This window comes from Lynx canadensis, chromosome B3, assembly GCF_007474595.2.
Source record: "Lynx canadensis isolate LIC74 chromosome B3, mLynCan4.pri.v2, whole genome shotgun sequence".
NCBI lineage: Eukaryota > Metazoa > Chordata > Mammalia > Carnivora > Felidae > Lynx > Lynx canadensis.
In genome coordinates, this window is record NC_044308.2 from 48,599,770 (window position 1) to 48,616,656 (window position 16,887).

Sequence of the window (16,887 nt, forward strand, 5' to 3'; positions counted from 1 at the left end):
AGTCAAGTACTTGGATGTTTTTAGTATAAGAATTGCTCGGGATAGAAATAGCAACATGATTAAAGGAATTTGTTTCATTTTCTTAAGTAAACTTTATTTGTAAATTTTACAGCCCCTTAAGTTGTCCTAGGAGACTGCATCTACTCTAGCATTCTAAGACATTTTCATCTTATATTTATAAATTCTTATAATCAGCAATTACTGCTTTTTATTGATTAAAATTTTTTTTTTAATTTTTTTAAAAATGTAAGCTCTCTGCCCAATGTGGGGCTTGAACTCACAACCCAAAAGGTGCATGCTCCAACTGAGCCAGGCAGGAGCCCCTCCATTTTATTCATTTTTAAGTTATTCAGGACTTAAAGGACCAGCCTCGTTAGTACTGTTCACATAAAGCTATCATAAATTTGGGGACCGTGAAGCCGCTGGTCTTTTGAAGTGTTCCTTTTTCTCCTCCCCACCCCAAAGGAAGTATCAACCATTGACATCATTCCATTAATTGATGATGTGGTGGCTTTGCTGTCTCATCTTGCAAAATTGGACCAATGAGGTGCCTTTCTTCTGCAGGGATTCATAAAGGGAAAGGGGTATCATAAGAAAAGAACATAAAAGATCAAAAACTGTGTTTGTGGGAGATTCATTTTTCAGGGTTTGGATGTAAATCAGCAACGTTCATGGCAACATTCAGGTAGGAATCTTCAGCACCATGTATTTCTTATCCAGACAGCCTCAAGTAATGCATTTGTCAAAAATGAAAAATAGTTGTTACAAGAAGTCTTGAAAGCCTGATAGATGTATAAAAATGAAATCGCATGTTCAGAAAATAACATGAACAAAATATTAGTGAACAAAGTATGATCGAAAAAGCCATTTGCTTCTGGATTTTGCAAAACAATCCCAGTCTTTGGGGAGCGGGGGGAGGTTTTTAAAATAGAGATTATCAATAGGGTATACTTATTTTGGTAGGAAACGGATTCTCAAATGTCATGTACAAAGAACTTTCTTCTAAATTATCCTACACTCAGTAGGAGAGGGGATGTTTTCACTGGGAGTGAGAGGTGTTATTTGTCTTAAGGCCCTTCAGGGGGGCAGAACAAAAGGCACTGAGTCATTTCAGGTTTAGACAAATACTCTACCATCAGCTTCCACAGAAAGGTGTTACCCAGAACATGCAGGGTAGGTTGGAGAGTGGGGGAGTGCCCACTCCATCTGCTGTTGTGTCATTTTACACTCAAATATTCTGTATTATCACAGGGCAGACTTACAACATTTCAGCATAGTGAGCATAATAAAACTCCTTTAAATTTATAATGTGATAGGAAAAATGTTTATCATTAACAATGCCTTACAGAGATTCAGTTTATAAACAAAAGGAGGATGAAATTTTTAATCAAGGCTTAAAGTAAAATTTATAGTTGTTTTTTTTTTTTTTAGCTGAAAACCTCTGTTTTTAAATCCGCGTATAGCACCCTCCTGTCAGGCATTGTTTTAACCATCAGGAATTAACTTTTTCCATGAATTAACTTTGATGACAGAAGACAAAGAATTCCCACTTGAAAGAGGCCTGCTCGGCTCATGTCCCTAGGGTTTCTCCCTCAGTTTCTCGGACGGGAGAAACATGTACAAACCTAACAACGTTTGGATAACTTGAAGGCGAATCACATTGTTCACATGTGATTTGTGTTTTTGTTACTGTGTGTTTAAACATCACATTTTAAAGCAGAGTATTTCACTCTGCTTTCCTTTCCCACCCATCCCCCTTAGCATTTTTCCTGCTCCTCTGCTGCTGGACCAGACTTGGGCTGGCCCCAGATCCTGTGTCAGAGGCCACGACCCAGGTGTCACAGCAGTCATACTGTTGGCCTCTTCTCTGAATAATTATATGGGGGGTATTGTGTTGGAGGGACAGGCTTGGGGGCAGTGCAGTCACCCTGGCTAGCCAGACCAAGGGGCTCTCCAGTCAGACCACAGGGGAACAATGGCCCTGAAAAGGCCTGCACAAAACCTTGTAACACAAAAGATTAAATTAAAAATGTACATCGGGCCAGACACTAGGCTTCATCCTTCAGAATTTCACCTTTGTCACTTATTCTGAGCATTTCCTAATTCAACATTTCCAGACTTCACATGCAGTGACTTTACATCAGCAAATTTTCAGATTGCTGCTTACCTCTGCATATATAGTCTAATTTATTTGATACACTTTTTTAATACTCTAAAGCCATCTTAAGTGTGACACGTTGTGGCTAACATAAGCAAAGCTTTCTTTAGTGGTATTTTACGTAAATCATTTAAGGTAGTGCATGGCGATGTTTAAAATAATGCTTTGTATTTTCCTAAGACATTGTATCAAATGTGTTCCATGTCTAAACTGAGCCAAGTGACAGGGACTATCCCAAAGTAGATGAAGTTGTTTTATCTTCCTTTGGTCTCAGGAAAATTATTTTCCCCACCACCTGATCAGTTTTCCCTAGAAGAATGGGGAATAAAATTCATTAAGTCTTACTCATATTTGAAATTTAGAAATGATGTCAGAGGTGTATTTATTCATGTCAGGTAAACGTTTTTCCATGGTCCTGACCTCAGGTGTTCGCTTCATTTATCTACCCTGGACTTGTCCACTCTGGCCTGGCTCTTCTGAAGGCTTCTGGAACCTCACCAACACAACAGCTCAAGCAAACAGGCCTGGTTTTCATGACGCCAACACTCTCTCCTTCTGTTGGTCCACAGCTAAATACTTTGTAAATAATGGTTTTCTGTTATGCATTTTCCAGGAGACCAGACTTCTGGAAATGTTAGTGTTAGAGCAAAACACTAAAGTTTGAATTGATGTCTGTCAGTTTTACTGTCTGAGTTTATCTTCCATCAGAGAACACTTGGCCTCCATAGTGTTTGGAAGAAGGTATGGTGTGGAAACTTCCTAAGTGAGTCTGTTGATTTTTACCTTTTGTACTTAGAGAAGTTTAAGGACCGAACAATGATCAAAATCTGATAAGACTGGAATTCTTAAATGTTTTCTCCTTAAAGTTAATTTATTCTTTAATATTTACAACTCTTGATTATTCTGTTTTTGTTCTGTGTATTTGGCTACTTTGAATATATATTAATATCACCCACCCCATCCGGGCCTACTTCAAAGATCACCTAAAACCCAGAAGTGAGTCACAAAAAAGGTTTAAGTCATGAAGCCACTCAGTAAGAAACGATGCCATTTGTCAGAATGTGTTCTCTTAATTTACACATGTTCCAACATGTTTTGGTATCTGGCTTCTCAAACATTAGTGATTATAGGGCCCCTGGCTTTTCAGAAAATAGGCCCAGAAGCAGAATTGGAGCTGAAGGTCAACAAAAATAAGTTAAAAACCAACCAACCAACCACTCTTTGCTATGGAAGCTATAGTAATTGATGCTAATAAGGATGATTTTGAAGAATCAAAACAAGTTTTGGTTATTTCTAACATACTAAAGGATCTGGGAAGTTTGAAATACATTTTTGGATATTCTGTATAGAAGAGTGGTTAATTTTGAAATGAAAGCTAATTTACTTACATAGAAGGTATCCTTGTCTATAAAAAAAATTCTTAATATATAGGCTGTTATAAGATCATTTAAGATAATACATATAAAGTACTGTTTTATTATTACCAAAGAAATTCATATTTATTATTGAGCAGGTAGAAATATAAGAACCAGAATAACTAAAAATTCTGCTACCACATAGAGCTAGATACCTCTGTAAACATTTTTATTTTCAGAAGATACTTCAGTATCTGATGATACTGCATATCAGAAGATAATGCATTTTTACTTACATTCTGCTTTTTATTGCTGTGCCTCCAGCGTCCCACCGCTTCCTTTCTGCTACCCCCTCAACCCCACCCCTTCCTGATGAATTTACTCTGTTAAACGACATAAATACCAGATATCACTTTTACCCTCAGTGACTTCTCTATAGCACTGGACATTGCCAACCAATCTTCTTCTCATAACTCCTGTGATATTATACCTTCCGGGTTTTCCTCATGACTTCTTAACACCACTTCCTATCTCACACCTAGGTTTCTAGTCCCTGCTGTCTCTTCTCTCCTTGGTACCCCGTCCTCTGTGTACATGACTGCTGAATGTCGTTCTCCATCCTCACTACTTGCTCCAGCCTACACCCCTGGTCACCTCCACTTGGTTCCTCTGGCATCTCTGGTTCAGCATGTCATTGGCTCCTCCAAGCATATCTTCTTCTATTTCTGTTGGTCAGCACAGGCTGGAAACTTGGGAGCTTTCAGACTCCTTCTCATTAATCCCTTCTTTCAACAATTCCATTTAGTCAAGCCATCTTGTGTGTATGTATAACAAAATCCACAATGGCTAGCCTGGCTCTCAAAGCTCTCTGAGATCTACCCTTAGCCTAACTATTCTACATGACTTTCACTCATGCACCCTTCATTGAACTCTTCCCCATTACTCATCCCTGATCCACATGTTCCTGTCCCTGAGCCTTTGCTTATATTCTATCTTTGGCCTTTCTCTCTTCTTCCCTGTACTTACTATAAAAATTAAATTGTCCTCACATGCACTTCTTCAGTGAAGCCTCCCTCTCCTAAAAAAAAAAAAAAAAAAAAAAACTACCAGTAACCTCTCCTTCTTTTGAATTCCCTTAGAGCTTTAACAGATCTCTTTGTAGCAGTTTTTCCTGTCTTGCATAATTATTTGTACCTTTGTCTTAGCTCCCCTAACACACTGCTATGGAAACAAATTTGAAACAAACTGATTATTTTAATTTGCTAATCTTAAAGATGAGGAAACTGAGGGGCGGCTGGTTGAGTGTCCAACTTCGGCTCAGGTCATGATCTTGCAGTTCCTGAGTTCAAGCCCCTCCTCGGGCTCTATGCTAACAGTTCAGAGCCTGGAGCCTGCTTCAGATTCTGTGTCTCCCTCTCTCTCTGTCCCTCCCTCACTTGCACTCTGTCTCTCTCTCTCTCTCTCTCAAAAGTAAATAAACATTAAAAAAAAAAAAGATGAGGATACCAAGTTCCAGGAGACTGCCTTTGAAGCCACACAGCTACAAAATCAAAGATTAAAATCCAAATCCCCTAATTCTCAAACCAGCCCTCTCCTCTACATTTATTTATTTATTACTGGAAAGTATCTACTAAGTGCCAGGCATTTTAAAAAGCTTTTTACAGGGGTGCCTGGGTGGCTCAGTTGGTTGGGCGTCCGACTTCAGCTCAGGTCACGATCTCACGTTCTGTGGGTTCGAGCCCCGCGTCGGGCTCTGGGCTGATGGCTCAGAGCCTGGAGCCTGCTTCCGGTTCTGTGTCTCCCTCTCTCTCTGCCCCTCCCCCGTTCATGCTCTGTCTCTCTCTGTCTCAAAATAAATAAACGTTAAAAAAAAATTAAAAAAAAAAAAAGCTTTTTACAAATATAAACCCATTCAATTTCCATTTTACAGATGAGGAAACTCAATTCAAACCCAAGTAGTCTGGTTCCAGAGTCTGTACCTTTAATCACTATGCTAGCCTGCCCTTCTCCCTGAGAGGGAGCAGGGATTTGGAGTTATGTGTTGCTGATAATAATTATTTTATTACTATTAATGTTTTCATCAGTATAACATTATTGTTATACGTTGGCACTCTTGTAAAAACTTTGTGAATAAATTTATTTCCTCTTCCTAACAGCCTCGAGAGGTAGATTGTGTTATTGTCATCATAGCTATCTTACAGGTGATTTTAACCAAGGTACAGAGAGAAATTAACTTCCCCCAGGTTGCACAGTAGTGACCAAGTTAGAATTGGAATCCAGGCAGCCTGGGCCTGACAGCGCAGACCATCAGGATTGTGCTAGACTGTATCTTAGCTTCCAAGTAGCGCTGAGTCATTAGGAAAGTTGTCTTCTGTTTGTCTCAGCATCCTTCTCTATAGAGGTTGGGTGACAAAAGCAATAACCTAGCTCACAGGGTTTTATAAACTCCATGTGAAATATTCATATATATGACAAATACTAATCCAAGGCACTCTTTTTTCTTTTCATTGCCTTGCATTTCATGCAGGCCTTCATTTGGTGAAACTTAAGCAACAGCCGTATATCATGCATACCTGTTTTGAATTGCTCGTTCATAGTTTTAGCTGGTACCTGAATGGCTTCCACCTTCGCTAGCTGGATGAGTGGGGGCCATCACTCTCCATATAGGCACATAGATGCCATCTAGTGTTAGAGAAGAGAAATGCAAGTTATTCAGGTAAAGCACTGGAAGACCTGAGTTTTTTGTTGTTTCGTGGTCTTTGGGAACATGTATGCAATGAAAATTGGGTATATTATAGCACAGTTTTTGAAGGTTACTTAAGATGTCTAAAGATACCATTAACTTGCAATTATTGTTAAATCATATGCTTTTAGAATGGATTTTAGGTCCTTGATTAGTACATCTTTAAAAGATTTTGGCATTATGGCAAATCTCATTTTATTGAACTTTTTTTCTTGCTCTGAGTTGTAGTCATTGAGGGTAGTAAATACCTAATTGTTAAAACTGGTTATAATTAACTGAATTTGTTGTCTCCATCTGCTTGCTGTTCGTAATGTTTGTCCTCAAACTTCCATATTTCCATTTCATAAAACAATCTGTCCTTCCATTAGGGAAGAAATCTATTACGTTGTTTCCCAAAGAATTTATATCATCAGGTAGTTTCTTTGTTAGCAGATGAGAGAGTATCAAATTAACATGAAAGATGTGGGTGAAGGTGGTTTTGAAACTGAGAGTGTTATATACCATGTGACATGGTTGCCAAAACAGCAAGCATTCTTAGTGACCATAAACACAGAACAGAACTCTTTCAATCATAAATACATGTCAGACACATACTTGGAGCCTTTTCCTGCTCCCCAAACCAGGGAATATTAATGAGGACAGAGAATAGTTGGAGCTCAGCATTAGTATTTGCTAACAGCTAATTTACTGACATTCTGGATTCTCGACCATGCCTGTATATTTATTTACCTTCACAGAGATGAATTCCCAAGTTTAAGTGCACCACATTCTTGGTAGAATCTTTTCTGCTCTCCTGGGCAACTTTCCTCATTATCATAACAACAATAATATTGGACATTTACTAATTACAGGAACTGTACAGAGTTTTTAATAGGCATAATTTCATTTGGGACTCTTAAAATCCCTGTAAGGGATTATATCTCTATTTTCCAAATGAAAATAACAAGGCTTAGCAAACTAAAAACTATGCTCAAGACTGTATGGTTAGTAAATAATACATACAGAATATTCATTTGCCAGTCTATACTCTGGTAGACTGAAATTAAAAGCAATTAAAATGGCTTCCTAATCCTTGAGTCTTCGTATAGTGCCTGACTTTGAGTAGGTACTTGATAAATGTTTGTTTGATACCTGTGACCAGACTTCTGGTTCTGATGCCTCCTGATGTGAAACACACCAGGGTGGAAGGGTTGGTAGTGAGAATGAATCAGAAAGGAAAGAAGGTGAGGCAAGTCCTAGAGCCAGAGGAGAAAAGAGAAGGGGTGTAGCCATAACAATGTTTTAGGAAGGAGATCTTCATTTTTCTGCCAAAGGTTGACTTTGTAATAAAAGGTACAAGTTATTCTGGCTGGGACCATGGTCATGTTAACTTAAGCTGACACTCACTAGAGATTAGTGTTAATTTGAGCTTTCTTTCTTGACCTTTCATCTCTATATATTGCTAAATCTTTAAGCAAGGTTAACCATAAATCCAAGTACTACCTATCTGAGCCATCACTCCTGAGACCATTAAGAATTAACTCTCATGAGTGGTTTTTATGCCCCTTGTGTTGAGTTTTGAAGCAAATGGGACCAACTCTCTCCCTTTCTCCTTTTTCCCTCACTGGGTTTTGGGAAGGCCTGTACTATTCTTTGTGGCTGCTCTTCCTGACTCTGCTGTTTTCCCCCTAAACCACATATAGCCTAAGTCTGCTGAGTCTCATGTAACCAAGCACCACATATGTGGCAATGATTGACTCGAGAAGGGCCGTTAGCAGGCCTTGGAAACTGGTTCTCTGTGTCATTTCAGTGTTGATCCTGGGTCTCTGCTCTGTCCTTTATGCAATGGAGGGTCTTTTCAGAACTGTAGAGTTTGAGTACTTGTGCTACTTATGCTAAGGTATATTACTTATGCATTTAACTATATTTAATAAGTTGGTCCTAACAGATGTTTTGTGTTGTTTTTTTTTTTACTTTAATTTTTTCATTGTGTAGGTGTCCTCTGTTTTCTTTCTTAGCTGATAACTCTATGGCCTGATAATGTTCATCTTGACATTATTATTTGAGGGCTCTGGTTCCCTGGGTCCATGACATCAAATTTCTAACAAATGATGCATAAAAATGGGCCATGTTGTTCCAGGGTCTCTGGATTAACAAACCAAAATTATGTAGCGACTAGATTTTGAGGTTGGAGTCCTATTTCTTAAAGCCTTACAGGAGCACATGGCAAATGCACATGGCCCACTGCTCAGTATGGTCCCCAACCTGTCACTTTTATTTTTTTAAAGGAGATTCTTTGAAAAGCATAAAGAGTTGATCAGATGTGAACAAACATTAAATGGATTTTCTCTCTCAGATTCTTTTTTTCCACATAGTATGTCTTCTGTTCTAATTTTTTCTGCTAAAACCGTTTGCAAAATTATCCTGGATCTTGTACTTTTGTGTGTGTGGATACAAAGGAATCTCATGCACCTGATGTAGTTGGTTTGCTAGTCTAATAACTTGCCTTTTCCTGATCTCATGGAAACGAGCAGGGGAAGGAACCCAGCACTGAGATGGTTCCTCTGGTGACTTGGTGATTTCCAGATGGGCACAAGAAGACTGCTCCTCCTCATGCTGGCTGGTTATAGAGTCTATGCTGAGTGGGTCGTGCAGGTGCTGGGTGTGTTCAGGGAGCAACTCTTTTCTTTCATTTTCTCAGGATACATAGGCCTCTTCTGTCTGATCAACAAGAAAAGGTGAATTTGGGGTTTAGAATTTAATGTAGGCAGCTTGTTTTTTTAAAGAGGAAAAAGGGAAAATGAAATCAATTTTAGGACTAAAAATAACCGTTGAAGAGAAATATTCATGAAGTGTTGATTGATGGCACAATGGAAAAAAAGATTAATCTCTCCACCCAGACTCATAACCCTCATCAAAATCAGCTTTTTGTGGGGCCCCTGGATAGCTCACTTGGTTAAGCGTCTGACTCTTGATTTTGGCTCAGGTAATCTTGTGGTTCATGAGTTTGAGTCCCACATCGGGCTCTGAGCTGACAGTGCAGAGCCTGCTTGGGATTCTCTGTCTCTCTCATTCTCTCTCAAAAATAAATAAATACTTGAAAAAAATTAGCTTTCTGTGAGAGCTGGCCATATCCATGTCTGGCTTCTTGAGAATGTGAGCTCCTTTAGTCAAACTCTGTCTCATCCATCCTTCCTTTTCAGTATTTCCTAATTCCTGGCATCGTGTCCCACTCCCAGGAGACTTTCCTAAAGATACTCTTCTGATTGAGTAGAGACAATAAATATGTTTGAAGAACTAGACTGCAGAGAGCCAAATGAATTCCATTTGTACCCCTTCAGAGGGAGTATTTATAAGATGACACTCAGGATTCAGTTGACTAAGGAGTTTAGCAGTATGTTAGGAGGAAGGAAAGAAGAACACAGATTAAAATTAAGTAGCCATTAATCTGAACAGAAATCTTTGAATCTTAGAATTTTAGTGCTAAATGTTGGAAATCATTGAGTAATGAAATCCAAATATATTTCTGTGTTTTCTGCAATTATTTTATAAAATGTTTTAAAATATTTCTATTTTAAAATTCATTCTAAGGAGACAGACTTAACCTGTTATGACAAAAGTCCATGTATTTGTGTAAATTTAAAGGACCCTATATGTTCTTGGTCATAGAAATATCTTAGTTTAGCTTTGTGTAACCCTGGACATCTAGTCAATACCTTGGTACCACGGTTTATAGAATGGGAATAACATATATATTATAGAATTTTGTTGTACTCAAATGAGATAATGTCTCAAAAAGCATTTTTTTAGTATAATCAAATATTAGTCTTCCTACTTTTTAATAAATATAGAAATGTTCTAAGTTGTATAAATTGTTCTCCTTTTAATGCATTTTAATATTAAATATTAGAATATATCAGTTTTTAAATGTACAAACTCTTAAATTATTTTGAAAATTTTAATAAACTTTACATTTTATTTTTGGATTTTTAAATGTTTAAATTCACTCTACAATTATTTTTATCCGTTTAGTATAAGTTTTTCCACATTGGAGATATTTATATATATATAAGGGATTTTATATATATATATATATATATATATATATATGTATATGTATATAAGGGATTTATATATATATAAGGGATGATTTTTCCCTTATGAAATGTAGAATGTATTTCTGCGTTTATTATAATTTAGACAAGTATTACATAGGAATACATTAAAATTAGGAATATAACTACTGTATGATCCAGCAGTCCTACTTCTGGATATATATCAAAAGGAAATGAAATCAGTATCTTGGAAGAGGTAGCTGCACCCCTATGTTCACTGCAGCATTTTTCACAGTAGCCAAAATATAAAACAACCTATATGTCTTCTGACAGGTGAATGCATAAAGAAAACATGGCATATGTACACAATGGAATATTATTCAGCCTTAAAAAAAAAGAAGAAAATTCTGCCATTTGCACAACATGAACGAACCTAGAGGATATTATGCATAGTGAAATACACCAGACACAGAAAGACAATTACTGTATGATTTCACTAATGTGCAGAATCCAAAACAGTTGAGCCCATAGAAGCAGGGAGTAGAATGGTGATTGCCAGGGGCTCAGGGGTGGGGGACATGGGTAGATGTTGCTCAAGGGTGCAAAGTTTCACTTATGTAAGGTGAATAAGTTCTAGAGATCTTAAGTACTATCACGGCATGGGGACTATAATAGCTTTCAATACTGTATTATATACTTGAGATTTACTAAAAGTGTAGATCTTGTTTTCAATATACATACACACACAAAATGGTAACTATGTGAGATGATAGCTATGTTTATGAGTTCAATTGTAGTAGTCACTTCACACAATGTATACATATGTCAAGCATCACGTTGTATACCTTAAATATATACAACTTCTATTTGTTAACTGTACCTCAACAAAGCTGGGAGAGAAAAATACAGTATTTCTCAATAGTGTTTATTTTTGTCCCAAGTAAGTATTCTATAATTAAATGTTATAATAAACAGTCATACTGAAATATATTTGTATCATTAAACTTCTTGAATATGTTCTAAAATGTATCACTTAAAATGTATAACCATTTATATCCTCAAAAACCTGAAATTTTTTTTTGTTTTTTTGTGCATGGGATGGAATTTGGTTTTCATATTGTGACTGTGAATGAACACCAGTAGAGGGAGCTCCAGCTCTTCTTTCTTGGTGAATTTAGGGGTCAGCTTGAAAATCAGATTCTGGAAAGGGCACACATTGAGATAAATAACGCATGGTTATGAAAATTTTTAAAGGTATCAAGGGATGACGATTATATTTCTTCTTACCTTTGAGGGGAAATAGTCTCACTTTGATTTCCATGCTTTCAAGTTAGCCACCCTCAAGTAACTAAACAAAAAACTTCTATGTCACATAACCTCTTATAAGTGATCCATCAGGTTGCCTTTTAGAATCAAGAATCTGTCTCTGGTCAGTTGAGGAGGAGGAGGAGGAGGAAGAGTAATAGTGGTAATGTTACTATCTGAAATGAGGTTAAGTAAAATTTTAAATAACTAATAGTCACACTAGCAAGGTCATACTAAGGTGAATTGCTGAGTCACTATATAGGATAGGGAAAGGAAAAAAACATCTCAAACTGTGAGGCATTCAGAAGATTTTTAAAACAAAATCTAGAAAGGTTCTAGAACCTTTGGTGATATCTAGAAGGCTGGACCAAATTATTACCTGTCAGTTTCTTTATAGACCCCAGAAGAAAATACCACGTGAGGCTACTGGCTTACAACAACATAGAAGATGGCTATCAGGCAGACCAGACAGTCAGCACTCCAGGATGCGTGTGTAAGTAAGAGTTATGGTAGCACATTTTAACTCTGTATGGTTCACAGTCTTTTTTCTCCTCTTCCTTCTGTAGATTTAAGTCTCATTACTAGTTGGAATCGTTGGTGGTCTTACATCTTCCATGGTGCCTAACATAGTTATCTTCAGCAAGTACCTGCTCAAAATAAATATTTAAGTGAGATGTATTTAATTATAAGAACTTATTTTACTTTTGCAAGCAAAAGACCATTAGAAATTTAACTGGGAAAAATAACCCTGAATACCTTCTGCTTTAACCTTGAGGCTAATATTTTCTTCCAATTTCTGTTCAGTATTACTTGTGCTAAGACCTGTTAGGGCTTATTGCTACTGAAGAGGGTTTGGGTTTAATTTTAAGTCCATTGCTGGCCTTCTGGATGTTTCAAGCTGGTAGTTTGACTTCTCAGTGCTTCTGTTTTACAATCTAAGTATTGATAATATTTGATTCCTTCTCTAACTCATGGAAGAGTTGCTGAGAATTAAATGATACATCTCTAGGTGTATCTATGAACCACTTTAGTGGAAGAAAGACTTACAGCCAACTTATATTGTGGGGAGTTATGATTTTATCATTTTGCCACTTTCTATAGTAATATTATGCCATGCAGTAAAGTAACATTGTCTTTTTCAATAGCTGTTCGTGATCGCATGGTTCCTCCTCCACCACCACCCCACCATCTCTATGCGAAGGCTAACACCTCATCTTCCATCTTCCTGCACTGGAGGAGGCCTGCATTCACCACTGCACAAATAATTAACTACACCATCCGCTGTAACCCTGTCGGCCTGCAGAACGCTTCTTTGGTTCTATACCTTCAAACGTATGTAGCTTCTATTAATAGTGTTTTTCTTTGCTCTTTTCCCCACTCATACTTGTTTCTTACCATCTTCGGCCAGCTTAAGCTTTACCTGAAAGCACTTGTCTCAGGACTTCCCTTACTTATAAAATGGCTGGGAGTTTTGTATCTTTACCATATCGAGTTCTGAAAACTATCTTTTGACAGTTAGTTTCTGTAAATGATTTTTTGTTGTTGTTTCCCCAGCCTCATGCAGTAAGATTAGATGAGAAGCTAGTATTACTTTCAAGTGGCTAAAGTTAGCATAGTTAAAGGAAGAAACAAAAGACCATTTTTATGCTAGCATCAAAAAATAAAACGAGTATTCTGTTTTCTTGGTTATAGTTAGAAAGATGCCCATCATTATGATTTAAAAGAATGATTTGATGGGGCGCCTGACTGGCTCAGTTAGTTAAGTGTATGACTTGGTTTCAGCTTAGGTCATGATCTCAAGGTTCATGGGATGGAGCCCCACCTCAGGGGCTGCCTGCACAGAGCTTGTTTGGGATTCTCTCTCTGCCCCTCCCCCCACCCCAGCCACCTGCCCCTCCCTACCCCCCCACTCATGCTTGCTCTCTCTCTCTCAAAATAAATAAACTTTAAAAAAAGAATGATTTGACTTGTAGTATTTCAGAGGAAATCATTTTGTATTGGGACGTTTCTATACTGCTAATTTCCTAGTTTCCTTTCAGAGAGGCAACTTGTAGGCTAATTTATATAGGATAATACCAAATGTAGTATTTTAATAGTCAAATGAGATTGCTCTTTTAGGCTAAAAAATTGTTTTAAAGAAAATGAGGTGATAAATAAGAACAGTATGCTTTACCTATATTGACTGGAAATACTGATAATCTTTTAGAAACAATGCACTACCAGCATTAACAACTTCATTGCTCGTTATTATAGATCAGAAACTCACATGTTAGTTCAGGGTCTAGAACCCAACACCAAATATGAATTTGCTGTACGATTGCATGTGGATCAGCTTTCCAGTCCCTGGAGCCCTGTTGTCTACCATTCTACGCTTCCAGAAGGTAAAACAGTTATCTAAATGTGTAAAAATATATATGTGTCGCTTTAAAAAAGATACTACCCTTGTTGCCACCTTGGTTGACCTGTATGCATTTGTTTTGTTTCTTAACTTTTGAAATTTATTTTTTTTTATTATATATTTTTTTAAAAGTTCCTCTTACCGCATGTATTGCACAAGTAGATGGGCTTAAGTCTAGCCCCTCTCTTTAGGGAACATTAAATTTTCTAAAATCAGGTGTGCTATTCAAGACTGCACCCAAATAATTAAAAATGGAAGGAAATAGCGTATTTAATGATGTTAGGAGCCCACATTAGAGCAAATGTGAGTGGTAGGTTATGTGCACAGTGCGGTGAATGTGATCCCTGACTGAGCACCATTTCTGTAGCTTACCTGTGCCTCTTGCTGAGGTATTTCATGTCTGTGGGACTGCATTTCCTTTTCTCTAGGATGAAGGTAAAGGAATGGATGATCTATATAAGGACCATTGCGGCTCTGTTCTAATTATGCTGAGAGAAACAAAAGAAGGACATTTACTCCAGTGAACATAGGGCCTCTTTACTGTGGTTTTGGCTGTATTCCCATATGTGATGTGGTACCAAAACCCAGCTCTTCATACTTTTAGTTCATATTAAACTGGGGTCACCTAAAATCCCAAGACTTTACTGCTTTCCCAGATACAAATCATTAGTCTAAAGTCTGCCCTGTAAACTCACTGATTCACAACTTTTTGGAGAATAACTAAATATTTTGGTCTCAGAAGTATTTCCTTCAGTGGCTTCCTGGATCAGCTAAATATATATTCTGTACATTTTAGTAATAAATGTAGTTTAAATTCAATACCTAAACGGGGTATGAGACTCAATATTTAATGGACAGTTGCTACTGGTGGAATTGTAAACTTTTCTAGTTATCAGTTTGGCAAAACAATATCAAAAGTCCTAAACATGCTTACACCCTCTGATTCAGTAATTCCCCATCTAGGAATCTACCATATCCTTTTTCATGATGTTTTAAACATTATAAAAATGAAATTACCTCTCAGAAAAAGAAGAAAAAAGATAGTATTTTACCCTTATCACTAGTGATCTGTAATAGCTGTGATTCTGAGATTTTTTTATAGTGGTTTCTAGTTTTTCTAACTCTTTTCCATGACTATCCATCTATTAACTGGGTATTTGAGTGTTTATCACCATTTAATCCTGGTAATACAGTATTTTTTACATGTGTGCATAGCCCCAGCAGGCCCACCGGTTGGAGTAAAAGTGACCTTGATAGAGGATGACACTGCTCTGGTTTCTTGGAAACCCCCTGATGGCCCAGAGACCGTGGTCACACGCTATACCATCTTGTATGCATCCAGGAAGGCCTGGATTGCAGGAGAATGGCAGGTCCTACACCGAGAAGGTAAATATCCTAAATTCTCAAAGAAGATGGAAAGTAAGGTTACTGATGATAAGGAAACAAACGGAAAGAAGGATCTAGTTTATTTTAAATTTATATTTATCAAGTAACAAATTATTAAGGATTTGGGCTTTTCAAAAAAAATTTTTTTAACATTTATTTTTGAAAGAGAGACAGAGCATGAGTGGGGGAGGGGCAGAGAGAGAGGGAGACAGAGAATCCAAAGCAGGCTTCAGGCTCTGAGCTGTCAGCCCGAACTCACGAACTGTGAGATCATGACCTGAGTCTAAGTCAGATGCTCAACTGACTGAGCCACCCAGGCTCCCCAGGGCTTTTTTTTTTTTTAATGTTTATTTACTTATTTCTTTATTTTAAGAGAGAAAGCATGAGTGGGAAAGGGGCAGAGAGAGGGAGAGAGAGAATCCCAAGCAGGCTCTGCACTCTATTTCACCAACCGTGAGATCATAACCTGAGCTGAGATCAACAGTGGGAAGCTCAACTGACTGAGCTCCCCAGAGCCTCAAGCACTGGGGTTTTATTCAGAGAGCATTTGGAAGCCATCAGCATATCTTAAGCATGAGCATGTGATTCACATTCCAGAAAGATCACTTTTGAATATTGTGAATAGAAGGGGTTTGGTCCAGGAGAAATGGGTAAGAGTAATGCAGAGACTAGGAGGTGACTGTAGTGGTCCAGGAAAGAGACAATAAGCCTGGATGAGATCACTGAGGATTGAGATGGAAAGGAGAGGACAGTCAAAAGATACAGGGGAAGAGAACTTGACAGGACTGGGTAGTTTATGTAGAGAAGGAGAGGGGTAAGGAAGGGAGAATCGTTACAGATGATTACTAGATTTCTGGTGGTGGCGTGTCTTACCCTGGAGTAGCAAACGCTGGAAGAAGACCTGGTTGAAGGTAGCAGACCTGTATACAGCTACTAAAAAGGCCCACATACAAATAACTTGGCCCATATAAATAACTAGGGTCCACTTAAGTACAGGGAAAAGCTGAATGGGACATAGGAACACTGGATTTAATTTTTGTAACACTGCTTTTTGTTTTTAGCTGAGAAAAACTAAATTCTAAAACGGTTTAACATTCTTACTGCATGCTTTTATCATTCTATCCTTTTTAAATTTTTGAATCTTCCATTTGGACAAGTCCACATACCAGTTTTCAGATGGGCCATCACATAAATGGTAAAGCTTTATTATTTTGGCACTTCCTTAATTTAGACATGCATACTGGGAAAAGAACAGCTTGCCAAGCAATTAAAAACTTAAGAAGGATTTTAAGAAGGAAATTTGTTGGCCATCTACATATTCTAAACACTTTACAGTGTTTATATTTCTTCATACATTTTACCTTTTGAAGGGAGTATTTACCTAATTAAAATAGGTGTGGATATAATATAAAACTCGTGTGGATATAATATAAAACTCTCTATGCAAACGTAAAACAAACAAGTGGTGACTTTAGTTGGAATTTTAATAGTCATATATTCATATTTTT

General features: G+C 37.5%; 1 protein-coding gene across 1 annotated transcript in view; it reads left to right on the forward strand.

Annotated features, from left to right (window-relative positions):
* The window catches only part of PRTG (protogenin), a 125,291-nt gene that overhangs the window by 95,419 nt on the left and 12,985 nt on the right, over window positions 1-16,887 (forward strand). The window contains exons 12-15 of the mRNA XM_030320260.1: window positions 11,993-12,088; window positions 12,741-12,927; window positions 13,849-13,976; window positions 15,209-15,379. Coding sequence (XP_030176120.1) covers window positions 11,993-12,088; window positions 12,741-12,927; window positions 13,849-13,976; window positions 15,209-15,379 — 582 coding nt within the window. The remainder of the gene's footprint in view (window positions 1-11,992; window positions 12,089-12,740; window positions 12,928-13,848; window positions 13,977-15,208; window positions 15,380-16,887) is intronic.